General features: G+C 46.7%; 2 protein-coding genes across 2 annotated transcripts in view; one reads left to right on the top strand and one right to left on the bottom strand.

Moving 5' to 3' along the window:
• Positions 1–1,327: 1,327 nt before the first annotated feature.
• Positions 1,328–17,582, top strand: LOC116407982 (tyrosine-protein kinase Srms-like; the record flags this gene model as incomplete). The annotated part of the gene is made up of 6 exons (XM_031894580.1): positions 1,328–1,420; positions 8,647–8,788; positions 8,893–9,045; positions 9,288–9,469; positions 16,067–16,223; positions 17,009–17,582. Coding segments are annotated over 6 exons (909 nt in total), but the record flags the coding sequence as incomplete, so codon positions are not given.
• Positions 17,583–22,460: 4,878 nt separating this feature from the next.
• LOC100491469 (tyrosine-protein kinase Srms) overlaps positions 22,461–25,324 on the bottom strand; it is an 18,702-nt gene continuing 15,838 nt past the window's right edge. Inside the window, exon 8 of the mRNA XM_031894579.1 lies at positions 22,461–22,626. Coding sequence (XP_031750439.1) covers positions 22,461–22,626 — 166 coding nt within the window. The remainder of the gene's footprint in view (positions 22,627–25,324) is intronic.

Raw genomic sequence — 25,324 nt, 5'->3', positions numbered from 1 at the left:
GAACCCCTACCCAACATCCCCCGGCAGGGCATTCCCCAACCCCCTCACTGCCCTCACCGTGAGGAACCCCCTACGCTGCTTCAAATGAATAGCAGTCTAAGGCAGGGATCCCCAACCTTTTATACCCGGAAGCCACATTTAAATGGTAAAACTCTTGGGGAGCAACACAAGCATGAATAAGGTTCCTGGGGGTGCCAATAAGAGCTATAATTGGCTTCTTAATAACCCCTATGTGGACTGGCAGCCTACAGGAGGCTCTGCTTGGCATTATCCTTGGTTTTTATACAACCCCCTTACCAGAAATGCAAAAATAAGCACCTGCTTTGAGGCCACTGGTTGGGGATCACTGGTCTAAGGCATAAATATATACATGATTAATGGTAATCACCCAGCATATTATGCAGTTCAGAAGAAAATGCTGGAAAGTGTATTGATGGGTGGGCTCTCATTTATCTCTAGTATAGGTTATTCAGGGCATTTGGCACATCGAGGCATTAGTACCGGCACCTTAAAAAACTCATTTCAGGCAGCCCAGTTACTGTTGCTATGGGGTATAACCACTAACTGCAACTGCCTCCCTCCTCCTCCTCCTCCTCCTCCTCCTCACCCTTCCCCTACGAACGTCAATGAATGAGTGAGGGAGGCAATGAGCTGGCCTGATCCTTATCTCTTGCATTGGTTCCTGAAGGTCAACAAAGAAGAACTTAAAAATACTAAAATTCAAACAACCCTATTTTATTTTATTTAACTAAATAAAAGCTAAAATGTCTCCTTTCTTGGCTGATATGTGACCAATCCCAATCCGGGGAGCTACAGAGAAATCAAAGAAGAACTAATACAGTGTACAATCGTTTTTTTAATTTTAATATTAATATTATTTTTTTCAATATTAATTTTAATTTTAATATTATAACACCCTATTGTGCACCTCTATAGAATTCAATGAGGCGTACTTACCCTTTGTTATATCAGTGATGTAGTGTAGGCAGGACTGCATATGATGTTTTAAAGGGAAAGTGCTCCTCCTACTGAATTCTATAAAGGTTTTTAACAAGTTTGAAATTAGTCCTTGTTTGGTGTCTATAAAAAAATATTTATAATGATTAAATCATGTCAGGGACTCAACAAGCTTATTTTTTTTTTTTTTTTTAAACCCAGTAAAGAGGAATAGAGTAGATCCAGGCAGAGCAGCAGCAGCCCCAGCACCCACACCCACGTCTGTTTACACATCCAAACTCTGATCTTGCGAGACTTGCAGGAACTGAGATGGCCTGAAGCTGAAGGAACCGGAAAGACCAGAACAGAAGTGAGCCGGAAGAAGCTCTGAAGATCCGAAGACTGTGGCAGAAGAAGGGGAGAAAACCTGAAGAAAGCCAAGAAGACACGAGCGGGACACTTAAAGGCACAGCGGGACTATGCTGTAAGTACCTGGGACAGCGGGAAGGGGTGAAAAATTGGGACTATCCCAAGAAAAGCAGGACAGTTGGGCGGTATGCTTTGCCTGCCCTATGCTGCCTGTGTATGCTACACTCTGCCTGCCCTATGCTGCCTGTGTATGCTACACTCTGCCTGCCCTATGCTGCCTGTGTATGCTACACTCTGCCTGCCCTATGCTGCCTGTGTATGCTACACTCTGCCTGCCCTATGCTGCCTGTGGGAGGTGAACCTGGCAGGGGTTTATTCTGGGAGCAGGATATTTATATAAACTATAGTAGGGTTTCTGTAGCAAACACCCCAGCTGTACCAGTGCAGGAATGGCTGCCCCCGGGGCTACACAGTGGGGTATTTATATAAACTATAGTAGGGTTTCTGTAGCAAACACCCCAGCTGTACCGGTGCAGGAATGGCTGCCCCCGGGGCTACACAGCGGGGTATTTATATAAGCTATAGTAGGGTTTCTGTAGCAAACACCCCAGCTGTACCAGTGCAGGAATGGCTGCCCCCGGGGCTACACAGCGGGGTATTTATATAAACTATAGTAGGGTTTCTGTAGCAAACACCCCAGCTGTACCGGTGCAGGAATGGCTGCCCCCCCCCGGGGCTACACAGCGGGGATATTTATATAAACTATAGTAGGGTTTCTGTAGCAAACACCCCAGCTGTACCAGTGCAGGAACGGCTGCCCCCGGGGCTACACAGCGGGGTATTTATATAAACTATAGTAGGGTTTCTGTAGCAAACACCCCAGCTGTACCGGTGCAGGAATGGCTGCCCCCGGGGCTACACAGTGGGGTATTTATATAAACTATAGTAGGGTTTCTGTAGCAAACACCCCAGCTGTACCAGTGCAGGAATGGCTGCCCCCGGGGCTACACAGCGGGGTATTTATATAAACTATAGTAGGGTTTCTGTAGCAAACACCCCAGCTGTACCAGTGCAGGAATGGCTGCCCCCGGGGCTACACAGTGGGGTATTTATATAAACTATAGTAGGGTTTCTGTAGCAAACACCCCAGCTGTACCGGTGCAGGAATGGCTGCCCCCGGGGCTACACAGCGGGGTATTTATATAAACTATAGTAGGGTTTCTGTAGCAAACACCCCAGCTGTACCGGTGCAGGAATGGCTGCCCCCGGGGCTACACAGCGGGGTATTTATATAAACTATAGTAGGGTTTCTGTAGCAAACACCCCAGCTGAACCAGTGCAGGAATGGCTGCCCCCCCCCGGGGCTACACAGCGGGGTATTTATATAAACTATAGTAGGGTTTCTGTAGCAAACACCCCAGCTGTACCAGTGCAGGAATGGCTGCCCCCCCCCGGGGCTACACAGCGGGGTATTTATATAAACTATAGTAGGGTTTCTGTAGCAAACACCCCAGCTGTACCAGTGCAGGAACGGCTGCCCCCGGGGCTACAGCGGGGTATTTATATAAACTATAGTAGGGTTTCTGTAGCAAACACCCCAGCTGTACCAGTGCAGGAATGGCTGCCCCCGGGGCTACACAGCGGGGTATTTATATAAACTATAGTAGGGTTTCTGTAGCAAACACCCCAGCTGTACCGGTGCAGGAATGGCTGCCCCCGGGGCTACACAGCGGGGTATTTATATAAACTATAGTAGGGTTTCTGTAGCAAACACCCCAGCTGTACCAGTGCAGGAATGGCTGCCCCCGGGGCTACACAGCGGGGTATTTATATAAACTATAGTAGGGTTTCTGTAGCAAACACCCCAGCTGTACCGGTGCAGGAACGGCTGCCCCCGGGGCTACACAGCGGGGTATTTATATAAACTATAGTAGGGTTTCTGTAGCAAACACCCCAGCTGTACCAGTGCAGGAATGGCTGCCCCCGGTGCTACACAGTGGGGTATTTATATAAACTATAGTAGGGTTTCTGTAGCAAACACCCCAGCTGTACCAGTGCAGGAATGGCTGCCCCCCCCCCGGTGCTACACAGTGGGGTATTTATATAAACTATAGTAGGGTTTCTGTAGCAAACACCCCAGCTGTACCAGTGCAGGAACGGCTGCCCCCGGGGCTACAGCGGGGTATTTATATAAACTATAGTAGGGTTTCTGTAGCAAACACCCCAGCTGTACCGGTGCAGGAATGGCTGCCCCCGGGGCTACACAGCGGGGTATTTATATAAACTATAGTAGGGTTTCTGTAGCAAACACCCCAGCTGTACCAGTGCAGGAATGGCTGCCCCCGGTGCTACACAGTGGGGTATTTATATAAACTATAGTAGGGTTTCTGTAGCAAACACCCCAGCTGTACCAGTGCAGGAATGGCTGCCCCCCCCCCGGTGCTACACAGTGGGGTATTTATATAAACTATAGTAGGGTTTCTGTAGCAAACACCCCAGCTGTACCAGTGTAGGAATGACTGCCCCCGGGGCTACACAGCGGGGTATTTATATAAACTATAGTAGGGTTTCTGTAGCAAACACCCCAGCTGTACCGGTGCAGGAATGGCTGCCCCCGGGGCTACACAGCGGGGTATTTATATATACTATAGTAGGGTTTCTGTAGCAAACACCCCAGCTGTTCCAGTGCAGGAATGGCTGCCCCCCCCCCGGTGCTACACAGTGGGGTATTTATATAAACTATAGTAGGGTTTCTGTAGCAAACACCCCAGCTGTACCAGTGTAGGAATGACTGCCCCCGGGGCTACACAGCGGGGTATTTATATAAACTATAGTAGGGTTTCTGTAGCAAACACCCCAGCTGTACCGGTGCAGGAATGGCTGCCCCCGGGGCTACACAGCGGGGTATTTATATAAACTATAGTAGGGTTTCTGTAGCAAACACCCCAGCTGTACCGGTGCAGGAATGGCTGCCCCCGGGGCTACACAGCGGGGTATTTATATAAACTATAGTAGGGTTTCTGTAGCAAACACCCCTGTGAACTAAAAGTTGAAGTCATAAATTGCTGCGCCCTTGTGAGATATGATATTTGAGAATCTTCAATTTTATTCCGTTTTCTGCTCTCAGCGATGGCGGTTGCGGATCTGAGAGACGAGCTGACCTGCTCCATTTGCCGAGACATTTATACCGATCCCGTTACCCTGCCCTGTGGCCATAACTTCTGCCGGGGCTGCATTGGGAAGACATGGGACTGGCAGAAGAGCATAGAGGAAGATCCATCATGTCCTGAATGCCGAGAGAGATACAGGAGACAACCTGACCTTAAAAGGAACCTGAGGCTGAGTAACATAGCGGAGCGATTCCTTCCTGGGAACAGAAAATGCTCCGCCCACAATGAGCCCCTAAAGTATCACTGCTGTGAGGATGGGGCCCCTATCTGTGCCTCCTGCTGCCTGGCCGGGGGGCACCGGGGCCACAGGGTGGAGCTGCTGAGTGAGGCCTCTGAGAAGAAGAAAGAGAAACTGAGGAAAGTTCTGGAGAAACTGAGCCCAGAGAGAGAGGAGACTGAGAGAGGAGCCCAGAGGCTGCAGGAGCGCAGGGGAGAATTAGAGGAAAAAGCCGCCATTGAGACAGAGAGAGTCACTGCCCTGTTTAGGGGCATCAGGGAAGAGCTGGAAGCCCTAGAGAAGCGACTCCTGAGTGACATCTCCAGGCAGAAAGAGGAGCTCTCACTCACACTCACTGAGCTGATCCAACAGCTGGAAATAAAGAAGGACGAGCTGTCCAGGAAGATCCGGCACATTGAGGAGCTGTGCAACATGGCAGATCCACTCACTGTCCTACAGGAACAATGGGAAACCCATGGAGCTGCCTTTTGTGGGGCTGAGGGGGCAGATAATGGGGGCAGAGAGAGAGAGAGTACTGAGGGGGCAGATAATGGGGGCAGAGAGAGAGAGAGTACTGATGGGGCAGATAATGAGGGCAGAGAGCGAGAGAGTACTGAGGGGGCAGATACTGAGGGCAGAGAGAGAGAGGGTACTGAGGGGGCAGATACTGAGGGCAGAGAGAGAGGGTACTGAGGGGGCAGATACTGAGGGCAGAGAGAGAGAGGGTACTGAGGGGGCAGATACTGAGGGCAGAGAGAGAGAGGGTACTGAGGGGGCAGATACTGAGGGCAGAGAGAGAGAGGGTACTGAGGGGGCAGATACTGAGGGCAGAGAGAGAGAGGGTACTGAGGGGGCAGATACTGAGGGCAGAGAGAGAGGGTACTGAGGGGGCAGATACTGAGGGCAGAGAGAGAGAGGGTACTGAGGGGGCAGATACTGAGGGCAGAGAGAGAGGGTACTGAGGGGGCAGATACTGAGGGCAGAGAGAGAGAGGGTACTGAGGGGGCAGATACTGAGGGCAGAGAGAGAAGGGGTATAAAGGACCCGGCTGTAGGGGATCTGGATGTGGGTGGGATCTCAGAGACATTACTCACAGGCTTAGCTGGGATTGTCACTGGGGTAAAGGGAAGGATCTATGGGCAGGAGGCTACAGAGCTGATACTGGATACAAACTCAGATCACCATCGCACTCCCGAGGGATTTCAGGGTTCCCAGGCCGTAAGTACCAGGCGTTTTCACTGGGGGAACATTTCTGGGGAAAGGAGGTCAGTAAATCTGGGTACTTGTGGGTACGGGAGGGCAATATAAAGTGTTTTTTTTACCACCAAAATGTATTCTCTATTGTGATATAAGCTAAATGCAACATCCAATCACAATGGCACCATCATTCTCATAGAGGTCGGTGTTCATTTTTCAATGTATTTGAGTGAAAGTGTGATTTGTTCTGAAACCACCGGGGTAAGGATATCGTCCTGTCGCTGCCCATTGGGAAAGGGTCACACCTATGTGTTGGCCAACATGTACCTGAATAAGTCAGGGAAGGTTCTCGTTCATCCAGGTCATGGTAAATCTGTAGTAATGGGTCAAATCAACTGGACTTGCTGTGTTTTTTCTTGAACTCATCTTGGGGTCAGGGCAGAGCATGGGGTCAGGGATCTCATGAAGGGAAGGGGTTGGTTGTATTAGTATGATTGGAGCTTTGAGGGGTTATTAACCCTTCCAGGGAGAGGCGCCAAACAGCATTGTATGTGGCAGACAATAAATGTCAGGAGACCACACATCAACACCTATGAAGCTCTAAGTAGGGACCCAACCAACAGTTACAAGAAAAAGATCATGGACCTCCTAAAACTGCTGCAGGAAAACAAAGCTATTGATCCCCGCGTATCATCGCCTCTACTGTCCTGAAACCCCTCCATGTATATATGGACTTCCAATGATACATAAAGAAGGGGCCCCTCCCAGACAAACTGTCAGCAGCATGAACTATGCGACCTACACCATGGCACAATACCGAGCCAACACCCTAGCCCCTCTGGTTGGAAATACAGATCATCACATCCAGAACTCTCAGGATTGTACAAACAACATCCAAGGGTTGGTACTGGGTACAGAAGAAACCATGGTTTCCTATGAGGTTACGTCCCTTTTTAAATTCATTCCCATCCCAGAGGCTTTTGAAACGGTGAGAACAGTTGCTAAAAGACAACGCCCTTGGCAACAGAACAGAAGCTTAACCCAGAGCAAGTATGTTCCTTACTGGACCTATACCTAAGTACCACTGATATCAAGTACAAGGGTAAATTGTACAGGCAGAAGCATGGCCGACCTGTATATGGAGGAAGTGGAAACAAAGGTTCTGGATACCTGCAAAGGAATCACATCATTAGTAATGGGGGCTATGGGAACCCTACACCACAAAGCAGACTAGATCCCCACCAGCACAGAGGCTAAGGCCAATGAGATGGAACAGCTCAGAGGGGCCCTTAAAACTTGCAAATATCCAGATTGGACCTTTGTTAGAACCATGAGAAGGAGAAGCAATGACGCCAAAACTACCATTGAAGGGGGAAAGCATGACGGGCAAAAGAACTTGCTCCTCCCATGTGTAGCTTGGGGTGTCTTAGAAACGTAGTTACTCCAGCATATGGCGTGGCACTGAAGCGTCAGCTCCTTGGGTTAAAACTCATCTTCCTTCATCTAAAGGAAAAAGGACACACATTTGAAGACTGACAGATCCAGTTTCTAGACAGGGAGAGCGACTGGTTCAAAAGAGGTGTTAAAGAGGCCATATATATGAAAATGGAAAAAAGCTTGAACAGAGGCGGGGGTGGGGGTGCCATATCCATTGTCTGCCATGTAAAATGCTGTTTGGCGCCACTCCCTGAAAGGGTTAATAACACCTCAAAGCTCCAATCATGCTAATACAACCAACTCCTTCCCTTCATAGGATCCCTGAGCCCATGCTGGTTCTGATAAACAGATGATCTGATTGGAGCAACATCCCCGGGTATTTATTCCAGGAAGGTCTCTGTACAAGTCATTCTGAATTAAGAAAGCCAGTTAGGACTGGCAAAATATACAGCCAGTTGATTCGACTTTTATTACAGATATAGTCCCATTATACATCTGGAGAACACATCCCTTTAAAAAAAGGCAGTACACACTGGCTGGGCACATAAGTAATGACCCTCTCTTAGCCAATGACTAGAAAGGGATGTAGGACCCAGAGAAAGGGATGTAGGACCCAGAGAAAGGGATGTAGGATCCAGAGAAAGGGATGTAGGACCCAGAGAAAGGGATGTAGGACCCAGAGAAAGGGATGTAGGACCCAGAGAAAGGGATGTAGGACCCAGAGAAAGGGATGTAGGACCCAGAGAAAGGGATGTAGGACCCAGAGAATGGGACGTAGGGTCCTGAAATCTGGATCCAGGAAATGGAGAAAGGGTTATAGGATGCTGAGACTGGGATGTAGGATCCAGAGAAAGGGACATATGGTGCTGAAATCAGGATCCAGGACACAGAGAAAGGGATGTAGGTCTTCAGATTGGGATGTAGGATCCAGAGAAAGGGATATAGGATCCTGAAATGGGGATCCAGGACACAGAGAAAGGGTTGCAGAGAGCAGTCAGTACTGAGCAAGATCATGTGGGCCACCCAACCCCTGCTGCAAGTGAGGTTGTGCCTGTCCTGCATTCTGAGAAGCCTGCAATTAAGTGAGTTCTGGTTCAACACATTCTAGTGTGGTCATGGCTGCTATTCCCAGTAAAGGCCCAGCAAGAGAGGGTAACAACCCCGGGTACTAATTTAATATTTGCATTAATAAAAACACAATTTTTCCCATAGGGATACATTGTTTACTGTCGGCAGGCATTAGTGGAAAGCGCTGAACTGAAATGTCACGTATAATAGGGGAACATCATATTCACCTCATCAGTAATGATGTTCTTGTAGGTAGCCCAGCAAAGTGACCAGTGGGAAAGGCCTCGCAGTGAGTTCAAGCTGGTTAAGCACCTGGGAGCAGGAGATTTCGGAGAAATATGGGAAGGCCTCTGGAATAACAAGGATAAAGTGGCCATAAAGACCTTCAAACGAGGTTAGTGCTTAACCATTTCCCACCCTTCTCATTCTCATGGTTTTGTAAGTGTATTTAATGCATTATGTATCTCTGGGCATGATAATGTCACTTCCATCTTGCAGCAAATGAGAGTCATTTTAAAAATGAGGTCAACGCTCTCAAGACCTTGTGTCACAAGAACCTGATCCAACTTTATGCAGTTTGTTCAGTAGGAGAACCGGTCTATATAGTCACTGAGCTCATGGCTAAAGGAAGCCTCCTGCAGTTCTTAAAAGGTCAGTAAACTCCCATAAATCTGTTTCTTTGGGGTGAAACTGGTTTCCATCCAACTTTCCCCTCCATCCAGTAGTATGAGAAGGTAGTTTCCACCACACTTGAGTGCTGTGTGGCTTCTGTTCCACTTACCCTCTGTAGTGTAGCAAGATGGCTTCCATCCCACTTTCTCACCATATCTGCTTGCCATATTTGTGGTGATGCCATGTGAGATGTTCCATACGTTCTTTTTTCTGTCTTCCAGGTAATGAAGGACCTTGGTTAACAGATGCTAATTTCATGCACATCATCTCTCAGGTGGCAGAGGGGATGGCCCATCTAGAGAACAAGCATATACTTCATATTAACTTGGGCGCTCGTAATGTGCTTGTGGGGGAGGAACTGTTGTGCAAGATTGCAGATTTCGGGTTGGCCAGAATACTCAAGGTCAGTCATCCGAGCCTCAGGCAAAGAAAATATTGGTGTCCTTTGTTGAAAAACCTAGGAGCCAATATAAACTAATATTTCCCACTCACTTGTGCTAATAATGGGCGGGTTACGAAGCCTCCATAACTTCTTAACATGTCGGTGTACAATCCAAGGCTAATGTCTTGTAGGGGAATTATAACATGACTAGATGTTGTGGAAGGTGATAGTGAAGGAGTAGGCCAGCCAACCTACTTTCCTGGTCATCCCCAGGCAGCATGAAAACACAAATGGGGTAGGCTCCCCTGTCAGTATGCAGAAGAAAACACACCTCCTTATTAAGTTTAAATACCTCCCCCCAATGGCACCTCCCTGTCTTAGTTTTCTTCTGTCAGAAACACTAGTCAGAGCAGGTCACACTCACAGGTCCGTTAGGATCAGATTACCGGGTGCAGTTTTTTGGCAGTGTCTCTCCACCCGAAGCCCTGCCGTTATCAGCTGCGGCTGTGTGAGCAGGGAACCTCTGCGGCAGGTTTCTGTGCCTTTTTGGCTTCGTCCAGCGCTGCTGCGCTCCCTTCATGCCGGCTACCCGGAAGTGACGTCATTGGGGTGCGCGCGAGGTTTAAAAGCCTCAGCGTGTTTGCAGATCCTGCCCTTAGTAGCGGTTCGCGTTTTTTCGGCGTTTTTTCTGCGTGTTTTCGGCGTTTTTTCTCAGCGTTTTTTTCGGCGTTTTTCCGCGAGGCAACATGGATCCAGCTGCCCCTAAACGTGCCGCCTCTCGTATGCCTGGGTGAGTGTTGATCTGTTTCAGTTTTGTTCCCCCTGGGTTTTTCTATTAACTCGGAAAAGAACTGCCAAAAGTTACTTAGTGTTGTTTTTCCATGTGTGCATTAGTGATTCTGCCCCTGTTGAAGAACCTTCTTCTAAAAGGGATAAGCATCACAGTAAAGAAAACAAATCCAGTACTAGGACTTGTAAGGCTTGTGATAATCCTGCAATCAAGAATAAGAAATGATGTCAGGCCTGTTTTGATGATTATGCTGCCAGAGACCTTACTGATCTTTCCGCCACTCCTGCTATGGTTCATGATACTTGTCTGGATAAACCTTCCACTTCTTCTAGCATGCCGGTAGACCAATCTACCATTATGAAATGGATTAAACAAGCCGTATCTGAAACTGTTAATGTTTCTGCTAATAAAGCCTCTGTTCCCTCCCAGGTACTGATGTCTTCAGAGGATGAGGGTGAATGTTCTTGGTCTGAGGAGGAGAGTCAGGAGGATATTCAGTGTTTTGAGGCTAGATTCATCCCTTCTTTGATTAAAGCGGTCAGGCGGACCTTAAGTTTGGAAATTCCGCAGGCAGAAACAGCATCTACTTCTCTCTTTGCTAAGAAGAAGAAGCCTTCTTTTCCAATTCACCCAGAGATTAAGGAGCTGAAAAGTCTAAAAAGTCGCCTGTGGAAGCTAAATTTGCACAGTTGTACCCCTTTGCGGCAGAGGATTCTGAGGTTTGGGAGAATACTCCCACAGTGGATGCTCCGGTTGCCCGCCTGTCCAAAAAGACCGCTCTCCCTATTGATGACATCTCGGCTTTAAAACATCCGATGGATAGGAGATTGGAGACGGAGTTGAAGAAAGCATATTTGACAGCAGGGGCAGCCTGCAAGCCGGCGGTTTCAGTTGTGTCGGTAGCCAAGGCTATGTCTATCTGGGCAGAGAATATTGAGCAAGCAATTTTGGAAGATTCTCCTAAAGACAAGCTAGCTGAGGCGCTTTTAGATCTCAAGAAAGCGGCAGATTTCTGTCTAGATGCATCAGTGGATCTCTCTAAACTGGCTGCCCGGAATATGATGTATGTTGTTGCCGCTCGTCGTGCCTTGTGGCTGCGTGTTTGGTATGCTGATACAGCCTCAAAGAACACTCTCTGTAGATTGCCATATGAAGGGAAACGTCTTTTCAGAAAGAATTTGGATGAAATTATTTCGAAATCATCAGGAGGTAAAAGTACCTTTTTGCCTCAAACAAGACGTTTTCAAGAACCCAAGAAGCAGTTGGATAGATACTCTTATAAGCGTAGGGAGGAAGCTAGATCCTACAGACCTAGGGCTCCATGGCGCACTGGTGACTCTGCCTTTTTTTGTTCCAACAAACCTAAGATCTCCAGATCCCCCAAGCGTCAACCTAAGCCCCAATGAGATGAGGCCGGTCCAGTCGGCTGTGGGTGCGAGATTACTGAAGTTTCAGCGGGTCTGGGCCGAAGACATACAAGACAAGTGGGTCATTTCAATTATTTCAAGGGGGTATCGTCTGGAGTTTACAAGGAAACCTGTAAGAAATCATTTTGTGGCTACAAGAGCAAAGCCAGAAAACCATTTAATCCTGCAGGATTACATTGCGCAGTTGCTGGTAAAAGAGGCAGTCCAACCGGTTCCCCCAGAGCAAAGGGGGCAAGGATTCTACTCACCTCTGTTTCTAGTAACCAAGGCATCAGGAGAGTTGCAACCGATTTTAGATTTAAGGGGATTGAACGAAATCATAAAGCCTCAGCGTTTCAAGATGGAATGCTTGAGCCTGATAAAGGCAGCGGTACAACCAGGAGATTGGCTGGCATCCCTAGATTTAAAGGACGCCTATTTACACGTTCCAGTGGCAGTGGAACATCAAAAATATCTCAGGTTTGCATGGAGGGACCAGCACCTGCAGTTTCGGTGTCTGCCGTTCGGGCTCTCTACATCCTCAAGAACATTTACGAAGGTCTTGGTCGTCCTAATAGCGAAATTGAGAAAGAAGGGCATAGAAATCTATCATTATTTGGACAATCTACTCGTAGTGGCAAGGGGCAGGTCGATACTCCTTCATCATGTAGCACAAGTCAGGAAGACTTTAGAACACTATGGATGGATCATAAACGAGGGCAAGAGCCAACCAGAGCCTTCCCAGACCATCATTTACCTAGGTGCCTTCTTCAATACAAAGATAGGGATGGTCTTCCCTATCACAAGATTCTGTCAATTTCAGCAAACACCAAGCAGTTGATGTCTTGTCAGAGTCTCCCAGCCAGGGAGTTTATGGCCTTGTTGGGTCTGTTAACATCCACCATAGGCCTGGTAAAGTGGGCGAGGTGGAAGATGAGAATTATTCAGAGATGTTTTCTCTCCCAATGGAGGTCGGAATCTCAGGACTAGTCGCAGATTATTCTTCTTTCTCGGAAGATGAAAGTACAGCTTCGTTGGTGGCAGAAGCCAGACAATTTTCGCCAGGGTTATCCATTGACGGAACCCAACTGGGTAGAAGTATTTTTGGACGCATCAGGTCAAGGCTGGGGAGCTCATACAATGGAAGTGTTAGTCCAGGGATCATGGAGTTCGGATCTATCCCATCTCCCCTCGAATGTGTTGGAGCTGAGGGTAATTATGGAGGCCCTGAAGCACCTCAGGCCATATTTGTGGGGTACTGCTGTGAAGACAAGGTCAGACAACATGTCGGCAGTTTCCTACATCAGAAAGCAAGGTGGGACAGGCAGTACCAGACTGATGAGAGAGGTCAAGCCAATCATGGATTGGGCTCAAACCTACCTAGTGGATATTACAGCAGTTCACATAGCTGGAGTCAAGAATCATCAAGCGGATGCTTTGAGCAGGATCTTAATAGACAGAGGGGAGTGGGAACTGAAGAAGGAGATCTTCAGTTGGATAACCTCCAGATGGGGCACCCCATGGATAGATTTAATGGCCTCAGAGAGGAACCACAAAATCAGTCATTTCTTCTCCAGAATCCCATCCCCTCGGGCGATGGGGACGGATACATTCTCACAGAACTGGGAGAGTCTTTGGGCCTATGTATTTCCTCCGTTCCCTCTGATTTTCAGAGTGTTGAGGAAGATTCTAGTATCCCACATGGATGTGATAGCAATAATCCCAAACTGGTCTCGCAGGCCATGGTACCCGCTGCTCAGACGTCTTTCAATCCAGAAACCTCTGATATTGCCTCTAGTGGAGGATCTGATAAGTCAGGGCCCTTATCTTCATCCGAACCTTTCCAAGCTCAATTTGGCGGCTTGGAGATTGAAAAATCCAGATTAAGATCACAAGGCTGTTCTGATCAGGTCATACAAACCCTAGTCCATTCAAGGAAAAGATGTACAGTTAACACATACGACAGGATCTGGGATCGATTTGTCTCCTGGGCGCAGGAGAAGAGCTATGATCCTTTGAATCCCTCAATCCCTCAACACCAATCATTCTGGATTTTCTTCAATCCGGCTTGGACTATGGCTTGAGTATAAGTTCACTGAAGGTACAAGTTTCAGCTTTGTCCGCAGTTCTAGGGAAGAGATGGGCTGAGGAGCCATTGATTGAACAGTTTTTCAAAGCGGTATTAAGAATTAACCCGCCAGTCAGGAAATCAGCCCCACCATGGGACTTACCATTGGTCCTCAAAGCTTTATCTTCTCCACCCTTCGAGCCAGTTGATCAGATCTCATTATGGTATCTATCCCTTAAGACTATCCTTCTCGTGGCTCTGACTTCTGCCAGGAGAATTTGTGAGTTGCAAGCCTTGTCAGTGGAACAACCATACACTGTTTTTCACGATGGGAAAGTTGTCTTGAGACCTGTGCCTTCCTTTTTATCAAAAGTTGTTTCAAAATTCCATTTGGATGAACCTATTATTTTACCTGTCTTTCCAACAGATGGCGAACCAAGTGCTCGGGATGTGAAGAGAATCTTGGAAATATATATTAAAAGAACAGAACCTTTTAGGAAGTCTGAAAGGCTGTTTATTATTCCTGCCGGATCAAGAAAAGGAGAAGCAGCTTCCAGGAGCACCCTAAGTAGCTGGATAGTTAAAGCTATCATAGGAGCCTATAAAGAACAGGGCAGATCATCACCTAAAGGTATCAGGGCGCATTCCACCAGAAGTGTTGCGGCCTCTTGGGCAGTGGAGGCAGGTGTGTCGTCAGAGTCCGTGTGCAGAGCTGCTACTTGGGCATCTTCAAATACATTTATTAAGCTGTCAGGCCGCAGAGTGGTAACAGGCCGAGGAGAGGAGTCAAGCCGGAGGACGAGTTGTAGCGAGCAAGCCCACAAACGTCTCACACTAACTGGAGGCTTGCCTGAGGATATGGACAGGAAGCACGGTAGTGGAGAGAGGCCGGAGAGCCAATAGCGAGGTACCAGGGGTCAAGCGAAGGAGTAGTCAGACGGGTCCGGGTCGGGGCAGGCAGAACAGGTTCAAGAGCGAGAATCCGGGCAGAAGTTCAATCGGAGAGTCAGAGTATACGGAAACGCCAGGCAACAGAATAAACTTGATAACCAAGCAAGGATGGCTTGGAAATGGCGACTATTTACAGGCCCCATTGCGTATGGCGTCAAGACGCACGCCGCAGCGTGCGTACGTGCGCACGCGACTTTTTGCCGCGCGTGACGTGCGCGCGATTTTACTATGCTCGCGACTTGGCGCACGCAAGCGTCTGAGCGGCATTCTTTTGGGCGCATGCGCTAAAAGACGCGCATCCCTACATAAGCATTACAAGCTAGATTTAATTTCTTCGGCTGAAAGCCAGTTTGGGCATTCAGTCTTGTCCGCACTTAGAAAATAAATTACACGCATCAAGTTTTGTCTCCCTCCCTTGTTTATTGCTATGGTATTTACCCATTTGTGTTTTCATGCTGCCTGGGGATGACCAGCAAAGGAGAAAATTGTTTCATACTTACCGTAATTTTCCTTTCCTGGTCATCCCCACGGCAGCATGCCCACCCTATGAACCTTTCTGCTTTATTTTACAGCTTGAAAACTAAGACAGGGAGGTGCCATTGGGGGGGGGTATTTAAACTTAATAAGGAGGTGTGTTTTCTTCTGCATACTGACAGGGGAGCCTACCCCATTTGTGTTTTCATGCTGCCGTGGGGATGACCAGGAAACAAGTATGAAACAATTTTCTCCTATGTTCTGGTATCTCAAAGCTGTTACATTATATAAACTTTAGTTTTACCCAACTTTGTAGCTGCTGGATAGGGTGTGGAGCTTTCAGCACCCTTGTCCTGGTCCTGCCCATCAATGCAACCATTCTGGAACAGTATAGCCCTACCAAAAACCCTCTTTCCTGGTCATAGAGCCCAAACCAGCCCCATTCTGAAGGGAGTTTTGAAGGGAGAATAGTAGCAATGAAACACCCTACATTTTCTAGAAGTTGGGTCAGTTTGGGGGTTCAGGGATCTTTCCACTTTTAGCACTGATCACTCCCAACAATCACCAATTCAGTTGTTATATCCGACTTATTTCCATTCAAGGGCCAAGAAATATGGAGGTCTGCAGCCATTCTTCAAATACCCCACGCAGTGTGCATAGTGGCAAAAAATGGGCAATTACAGCTTTTTTCTTCCACTCTGCACACTTCGTAGGGCTGTGATCCCCCACCAGGTGTATCACCAAACAGAGCCGCCTGTAGTCTGCCTAATAGCCAATTACAGTCCTTATTGGGCACCCCATGAAGCTTTTTCATGCTTTTGTGGCTCCCCAAGTCTTTCTACATTTGCATGTGGCTCACAGGTAAAAAAGGTTGGGGGCATCTGCGTAGGGCATTGAAATTTACCCCTTTTGTTTTTGCAAATTTATAGAATGATTTCTACTTAATTGAAAAAGACACAAGTGTCCCAATTAGATGGACTGCCCCCGAGGTGCTGACAGATGACAGATACACTGCGAAGTCTGATGTTTGGTCATTTGGAATTTTCATGTATGAAGTCTTCATGTTGGGACGAACGCCCTACCCAGGTGAGCCCCAAAATATAAAGGGAACCAACATATTCACCCAGAAAATCATATCATACATTCTTGTACACAGATCTTCTTTTAGGGGAATAAAGGGGGGAAATCATAACCAAAACAATGGTAGGTCTTTCTTTTTTCTAAAATCCTTTCTTATGAAAAATAGTTTCAGGGAACCCAGAATATATGCAAGTCTCCCCCTAACTGGCCTTCAGGCTGGGCCCCCTTAGCCCATAACAAGGTTACAGATATATAGAAACATTGGGGTAACAGTCACCCTGCTATAGTTCCAGGGGTACCCAGGGCACAAATAAGCACTCACCCCAAATCCCCCCCTAACTGGCCTTCAGGCTGGGCCCCCTTAGCCCATAACAAGGTTACAGATATATAGAAACATTGGGGTAACAGTCACCCCGCTATAGTTCCAGGGGTACCCAGGGCACAAATAAGCACTCACCCCAAATCCCCCCTAACTGGCCTTCAGGCTGGGCCCCCTTAGCCCATAACAAGGTTACAGATATATAGAAACATTGGGGTAACAGTCACCCCGCTATAGTTCCAGGGGTACCCAGGGCACAAATAAGCACCCCAAATCCCCCCCTAACTGGCCTTCAGGCTGGGCCCCCTTAGCCCATAACAAGGTTACAGATATATAGAAACATTGGGGTAACAGTCACCCCGCTATAGTTCCAGGGGTACCCAGGGCACAATTTAACAAACTTATTTAAAGAATGAAAAATGATGGATATTTCCCTACTTTGAGCCGCTGGTTTCTATGTTTATTGCCCCAGGAATGAGTAACCAGGAAGTGAAAGATAAAGTCCCATCAGGATACAGACTCCCCAAGCCGGATGACTGTAGCCCCGATATTTACATGTTGATGTTGGAATGTTGGCAGGAAGAACCAAACCGAAGGCCGAGCTTCTTTGACCTTGTGGAGAAACTGACTGCCATCCAGCGTAGCCTCCAGTGAGAGTCATGGTGTATCTAAGAGCCGGCGGTTAGCAGACTGCCTGTATTATACAGCTGTATTTGTGCTTAATACTGAAGGGCTCATTGATGACCAGACTTGTGTAGAACTAAATGGACGCAACGTGTGGGGAAATGAACCCCGTTTGTATCATTGCACTTCTGCCCATTTACCTGGGGCCCATGTACCTGCCCAGTCGCTGAACTATAGCAAGAATGGGAAAGTTGTGCTCAACCCCTACATGTTAAACCATTTGTCGGGGGCAATGAGGCCGTGACCACAAAATTCATACAGAGAGAAACAAGACCCCTCTGCACTGACCCATTATCAATATATACAGGGCATTAAGCCATTCTGTGCATTAAGCTACTAAGAAATGCCCTCCCCTTCAAGCACAACAGTGATTGTTTGTCCTTATATTGCAATATACTTCAAGCTGCGTCCCACTCACCCCCGGTCTGGCCTGTCCTACACTCACTCACCCCGGTCTGGCCAGTCCTACACTCACTCACCCCCGGTCTGGCCTGTCCTACACTCACTCACCCCCGGTCTGGCCTGTCCTACACTCACTCACCCCTGGTCTGGCCTGTCCTACACTCACTCACCCCCGGTCTGGCCTGTCCTACACTCACTCACCCCGGTCTGGCCTGTCCTACACTCACTCACCCCTGGTCTGGCCTGTCCTACACTCACTCACCCCGGTCTGGCCTGTCCTACACTCACTCACCCCCGGTCTGGCCTGTCCTACACTCACTCACCCCGGTCTGGCCTGTCCTACACTCACTCACCCCTGGTCTGGCCAGTCCTACCCTCACTCACCCCAGGTCTGGCCAGTCCTACACTCACTCACCCCGGTCTGGCCAGTCCTTCACTCACGCCTGGTCTGGCTAGTCCTACCCTCACTCACCCCCGGTCTGGCCTGTCCTACACTCACTCACCCCCGGTCTGGCTAGTCCTACACTCACCCCCGGTCTGGCCAGTCCTACACTCACTCACCCCCGGTCTGGCTAGTCCTACACTCACCCCCGGTCTGGCCTGTCCTACACTCACTCACCCCCGGTCTGGCTAGTCCTACACTCACCCCCGGTCTGGCCTGTCCTACACTCACTCACCCCTGGTCTGGCTAGTCCTACACTCACCCCCAGTTTGGCCAGTCCTACACTCACTCACCCTGGTCTGGCCTGTCCTACACTCACTCACCCCTGGTCTGGCCAGTCCTTCACTCATGCCAGGTCTGGCTAGTCCTACCCTCACTCACCCCCAGTCTGGCCTGTCCTACACTCACTCACCCCCGGTCTGGCCTGTCCTACCCTCACTCACCCCAGGTCTGGCCTGTCCTACACTCACTCACCCCCGGTCTGGCTAGTCCTACCCTCACTCACCCCTAGCCTGGCCAGTCCTAAACTCACTCAGCCCCAGTATGGGACCACTAACCATGCTGTCAAATCAGTTATTTGTTATTTTATTGATTTGTCTAATTGTATTTGTTTTTTGTGATTTTATTGCAGTTTTATTGCTTGTTACATTTATTAAGTGTAGCTTTGCCATTTGGTAGTTTGGTGTAGAAAGATGTCTTTACCTATTTTGAATTTGTTAGAATTTGTACTTTCCAAAAATATATCATTTTCTGGGGGTCTGTGTTTAGTAAGGGGGTCATGGTGGCTCTTTTTGCAGAAACAAGAGTTGACAAGCAAGAAAATCAATATGCAATATTTTCTTTTGGGGTCTGTATATACCACATACTTTGGTATATCTATGCATATTGGGCATCAAACTATTCATTAGAGCTCTGGCGTACATATATAGGATGATGTGCCTTGTATGTAAGAAATTCTGTGAAATAAATGCAGCAAACTGCAACTTTTGTAGCCAATTTTCAGAAAAGTCATACAAAACACTAACTTTAGGAAAGCTTTAGAGATTGGTACTTTGGTGTATAAAGGCGTCTCTACCCATGTTGCATTTGTCAGAATGTGTACTTTCAAAAAACATATGGTTTTCTGTGGTTCTCAGTACAGTTAGGGGGTCTTACGGCACTTAATACGCAGTCATGGGGCTCTTTTTGCAGAAACTGATTTGGCAGAAGAGAAATATATATATGTGTATACACCACATACTTTGGTATGTCTATGCATATTGAGCTTCAAACTGTTCATTAAAGCTCTGTTGTTCATATTTGGGGTAATGTGCCTTTGTATGTAAGAAATTTATCTCGATAAATAGGGCAAATATTGTAGGTGATTTTCAGACATGCAATCAAAACCTCTAACTTTAGGAAAGCTTTGCCATTTGGTAGTTTGGGGTATAAAAATATTTACCAATGTTGTATTTGTCTGCATGTGAACTTTCCAAAAATATATGGTTCCTGTGAGTTACCTCACTTTATTGCAACATTTACCACACAAAAAATTGGCTGTAAATGTAAGCCATGGAATTGGCAATCACAAGGTATATTTTGGGGTCTCTAAATGCCATTTTCTTTGATAAACCTATGCACATTGGATATCAAACTGTTCATTGGACCCCTGGGGTACATATTTATGGTGTTTTATCTTGGAACCTAATGATATGTGGGAGATAAGGTTCTGAAATTCAAAGCTTTTAGGTGATTTTTAGAAATGTCATAAAAATCGCCAATTTTAGGAAACCTTTGTGGCTTGGTACTTTGGAGTAAAAAGGCATGTGTACCCATTTTGTATTCAGGGAAATGTGTACTTTCCAAAAATATATGGTTTTATGGGGTGAGCTTAATTGTTTGTAGCTTTATTCCACATAAAATAATGGAAATGTGTTGATTTTACAGCAGCAGAAATAATAAAAATTATCTTCACCTTGGGCCCCCTAAAAGCCACCTACTTAGGTAAACCAATACACATTGGGTATCAAACTGTTCAGTGGACCCCTGGCATTCATAGTTAGGGTGTTTTATCTTGGTACCTAATAATATGTGGGAGATAAGATGCTGCTAATTGGAAGCTTTGAGGTTTTTTCAGAAATGTCATCAAAATCAACAATTCTAGGAAAGCTTTGTGGCTTGGTACTATTAAATAGAAAGACATGGGTACCCATTTTAGATTCAGAGGAATGTGCACTTTCAAAAAATATATGGTTTTTTTGGGGGTGAATGTACTTTTTTTATAGCGTTATTCCACATAAAATGATGTGTTGATTTTGCAGTAGCTGAATATAATAGATAATATTGGGTATCTTCAACTTGGGCCCCCTAAAAACCACATACTTAGGTAAACCTGCGCACATTGGGTATCAAACGGTTCAGGGGACCCCTGGGGTTCATATTTAGGATGTTTTACCTGGTTACCTTATGACCTGCTGTAGATAAGATGCTATAGAATAGAAGATTTGAAGTGATTTAAAAAAAAATAATCATAATTTTTTGATAAAAACCAATAAGTTTAGGAAAGCATTGCAACTTGGTAGTTTGGAGCAGACAGACAGTTTTACCTATTTTGGATTCACCTGAATCTGTTCTTTCCAGAAATGTATAGGTTTCTAGGGAAAATCTTCTGTTAGTGGAATTTTTGGCATTGAAATCAAAAGTATGCAGCTTTCTGGAGCAGTGCTTTGGGAATTTGGTAGGGTACTGCTGGGAGTTTGTGGCCTATACAAGTGAGAAATCTCCATAAAACTATATATATTTGGTATTGGCACATTTAGGAAACATGGGGCTTTCCAAATTAATTGTATTTAGTACATAAAATAATATATATTTCTGATATATGTATTTAAATTATGGACTTTTAGACTTTTAGAAGCCTATATCTTGTTACATAAGTAGAATTACACAAAAATTCTGGATGATGGGGCCTGTATCTGTGTGTCCTACTTCCTACCCAAACCAGCACCATGTTCCACAGATACAGGGATAAGGTTCTTTTGCTGGAATGCAGTGTTTTTCTTTCTCCAAGCAAATTGTAGCCACTCAGCAATATTTTTGTGTGGGACTCATGAACATCACCATTGGCCAATGTAAGACGGGCCTTCAGTTGCTTAGAAGTTCCCCGGGGTTTCTGGGTGGAACCTCCCTGGATGCCACCTTGCAGTTGGACTTATCTTTCGACCCCTTCTGGGCGGGGTAACAAGGGGCTTGAATTCCCTCCATTTGTACAAAATCTGTCTGACTACTGATTGGTGGAGTCCAAACTTTTTAGAGAGAGTCTTGTAACCTTTCCCAGCTTTATGGGCATCAACAACTTTTTCTGAGCTCCTCAGACACCTACTTTGTTGGAACCATGATACATATCCACATATGTGTTGTTTGTATGATCTGGCTTTGCCGGGTCCCTCTCATTCTTTCAATAAAACAGGGTCTCACTCACATCTCATTGTCATCCCTTTGGCTGAAAACACCAGACTTTGATTTCATCTTAAAATTATATGATAATCCTAATGATTCGCCAGCGTTTGCCCCGCCCCACAGATATGTTATTGGGTGATTTCTTTTTCAAAAGAGGAGCAAATATAATCATTAATGTTTCATTTGTGTCACAGGTTTTCTTCATCTACATTTAGGACTTGTTTGAAAATCAGATGATGTTTTAGGTCACATTCATGTAAAAACAAGGAAAATCTAGGAAATGAAACAAACAAAAATTGAAAGAGATATTTATGGCTGAGTCACGGGGTTTAAAATCATCCTCAGGTTTCTCATCACAGTCATAACTTGACACTGAAATCTAATATGTTGTTTACTGATATTTTTTCACTATAGAAATGAATCATTCTCTCTCTCTCTCATATATATATATATATAATATAAAATTTAGTGGGGCACAACTTTCCCTTTGACTAAAACCCCAACATGATCATCTCTACCCTCCCCCCAGGAGCAAAGGGAAACTTACAGTGACCAGAATTAGATTGGCTGCAACACGTGGGGAGACACAGGTGGGATCTGCCAACTTTGTAAGCCGACTCCTCTCTAGGCTACAGGAACTATGGGTTGCGACTGCAGAAAATTCTGCATTGCTATAAGGTGAGAGAAGCACTAATACTACTGGGTCTGTACATTGGCAGCTGGTGTTTTGGCTGCCTGGGAAGTCCCCGTATGTGGTGGGAGATGATGGGCTACATAGGGTTACATATATAAATGTGCCACGTTAGTTTTCTGTGGGGGAGGGGCATAAGGACGTGCAGGGTTAAAATGAATCAAATGCCCACGTGATGCATCCTGTGGGTGGGACCGACCAAAATAAATTACAGCTATAATTGGAAAGTAAGAGAAATATTTGTATCTGTTTCTTCTGTTCCTCATCTCAGCGATGGCGGCTGCGGATCTGAGAGACGAGCTGAGCTGCTCCATTTGTAAAGACGTTTATACTGATCCCGTTACCCTGCCCTGTGGCCATAACTTCTGCCGGGGCTGCATTGGGAGAACATGGGACACCCAGGAGGAGACTTTCCTTGAAAATCCTTCTTGCCCTGAATGCAGAGAGAGATTTAAACGGAGACCTGAAGTGGCAAAAGCCTGGAAGCTGCGTGGCATGGTGGAGAGGTTCTGTTCGACTGAGACAGAGCCGGGGGAGACTGGGATCTTCTGCACTTACTGTCTCCTCTCTCCTGTACCTGCCGCTAAATCCTGTCTGCACTGTGAGGCTTCTCTGTGTGATACCCACCTGAGGGGGCACTGCCAGTCAGCAGAACATGTACTCACTGAACCCACCGCTTCCTTTATGGGGAGAAAATGTTCTGTACACAATGAGCCCCTAAAGTATCACTGCTGTGAGGATGGGGCCTTTATCTGTGCGTCCTGCTGCCTGGCCGGGGGGCACCGGGGCCACAGGGTGGAGCTGCTGAGTGAGGCCTCTGAGAAGAAGAAAGAGAAACTGAGGAAAGTTCTGGAGAAACTGAGCCCAGAGAGAGAGGAGACTGAGAGAGGAGCCCAGAGGCTGCAGGAGCGCAGGAGAGAATTAGAGGAAAAAGCCGCCATTGAGACAGAGAGAGTCACTGCCCTGTTTAGGGGCATCAGGGAAGAGCTGGAAGCCCTAGAGAAGCGACTCCTGAGTGACATCTCCAGGCAGAAAGAGGAGCTCACACTCACACTCACTGAGCTGATCCAACAGCTGGAAATAAAGAAGGACGAGCTGTCCAGGAAGATCCGGCACATTGAGGAGCTGTGCAACATGGCAGATCCACTCACTGTCCTACAGGAACAATGGGAATCCCATGGGGCTGCCTTTTGTGGGGCTGAGGGGGCAGATAATGGGGGCAGAGAGAAAGAGGATATAAAGGACCCGGCTGTAGGGGATCTGGATGTGGGTGGGATCTCAGAGACATTACTCACAGGCTTAGCTGGGATTGTCACTGGGGTAAAGGGAAGGATCTATGGGCAGGAGGCTACAGAGCTGGTTCTGGATATAAACACGGCTGGGAGTCATGTATCTGTATCAGGGGATGGAAAATCTGCTTCCTACTCACATACAGACCAGTGTTACCCCCAAACCCCAGGCAGTTTTCAGGTTCCTCAGGCTTTAAGCACCAGGAGTTTCCCCTCAGGGCGACATTACAGGGAAGTGGAGGGCAGTGAGTCAGGGCTCTGGGCGCTAGGGGGGCCCTATCGCAGTAGGATAAGAAGGAGCCAGAGTTATATTGGGGAGAATATCAAGTCCCAGAGTTTGTGGAAATGGGATAATAAATAGTCAGACACTTACACACCTTCACTGCCAAATTCACTGAGCCCCTTCATGCTGCAATCTGTGTATATAAGGATAATGCCTGGGTGAGAATCATTAGCTGTAAGGCAAGGGGAGAATGAGGCAAAAAGCTGCTCCAGTAACTTTCAGAACTGAGTTTCCTGTTTCCTTAAGTAGAATTTAATATCTTTTTAATGGAGAACTAAAGCTTTACAGAGAAGTAGGATAGAAACTTTTTATGTGCAGGTTGGGTTTCTATATGAGCACAAGGCAACCCCAGCCCTTTAGCAAGGAAGACCAATACCCTGTAAGCTGCCCCCAGTAGCCCCCATCTTTTTTCAGCTGATTCCCATTAAGTACAGAGGGAGTTGAAATGTTCTCTTCAATAATGAATCCATCTCCCTGGTGTGAGATAGGGGCTTTATTGTATGTGATGCCTATTCATATTCTGTAATATAAACACTGTCTGGTTGATAAGGTGACTGTCCATAGGAACCAGGAGAATTGGGGCTCAGAGGGAGCAGTTGAAACCAGATAAGAAGAAGTATCAGAACCCACACAGGTTTCTGCCATGTCTAATAATGACCATTAGTTATAGGGTGCAGCAAAATATTTATATTCCTGGGATTATTGTATTTATGTTTATTATAGCTCCTTGCCTGGTATGTCTGTATACATCCTATTACAGGGGTCCCCAACCGCCGGGCCGCGGACCAGTTCCGGGCCGTGGATAGCAGGGCAGTGGGCCACAGCGCACCCCCCCTCCCCAGCGCGTTGCATGCATTACGCGCTGCACCCCGCCCCCTTCGGTCCGTGGGAAAAAAAAAATTGCCTCCTACCGGGCCGTGCTGCTAAAAGGTTGGGATCCCCTGTCCTATTATATCTCCCAATTGTGTATTTCTTCTCTCTCTGCATTACTTTTAATTGGTCCTGCCTAATGTCTTTATACTGTATATACACATATATTAAGAAAGGAAAAAAAGAAACAGAGGAAGAGAGGAGGGAAAGAGAAATAAAGAAAGAAAGAAGAAGAGAGCAGGGATAGAGAGAGGGAAATAAAGAAAGAAAAAGAGGAAGAGAGAGAGAGAGAGAAAGAAAGAAAGAAAGAAAGGAAAGAAGCAAAGAAAGAAAGAAAGAAGAAAGAAAGAAAGAAATGAAAGAAGAAGAAAGAGAAAGAAGACAAGAAGAAAGAAGAGAAAGAGAAGAGGAGAGTGAGAGAGAGAGAAGAAGAAAGAAAGCAAGAAAGAAAGAAAGAGAAGAGAAAGAAAGAAAGAAAGAAGAGCAAAAAAGAAAAGAAAGAAGAAAGAGAAAGAACAGAAAGAAAGAAAGAAAGTGAAGAGAAAGTGAAAAAAAAACGAACAGAAGGGAAGAGAGAGGGAAAAGAAAGAAAAGAAGGGGGGGCGAAGGAAAGCAAAGACAGAGACAGAGGAACCGGTGGGGAGAGAGAAAATGAAAGCTAGGGAGAGTGAGAAGAGGAAAAGGAGAGG

This window comes from Xenopus tropicalis, chromosome 10 (assembly GCF_000004195.4).
Source record: "Xenopus tropicalis strain Nigerian chromosome 10, UCB_Xtro_10.0, whole genome shotgun sequence".
Classification (NCBI taxonomy): domain Eukaryota; kingdom Metazoa; phylum Chordata; class Amphibia; order Anura; family Pipidae; genus Xenopus; species Xenopus tropicalis.
Note: the sequence above shows the minus strand (reverse complement) of the source record. Positions and strands in the feature narration are given on the sequence as shown.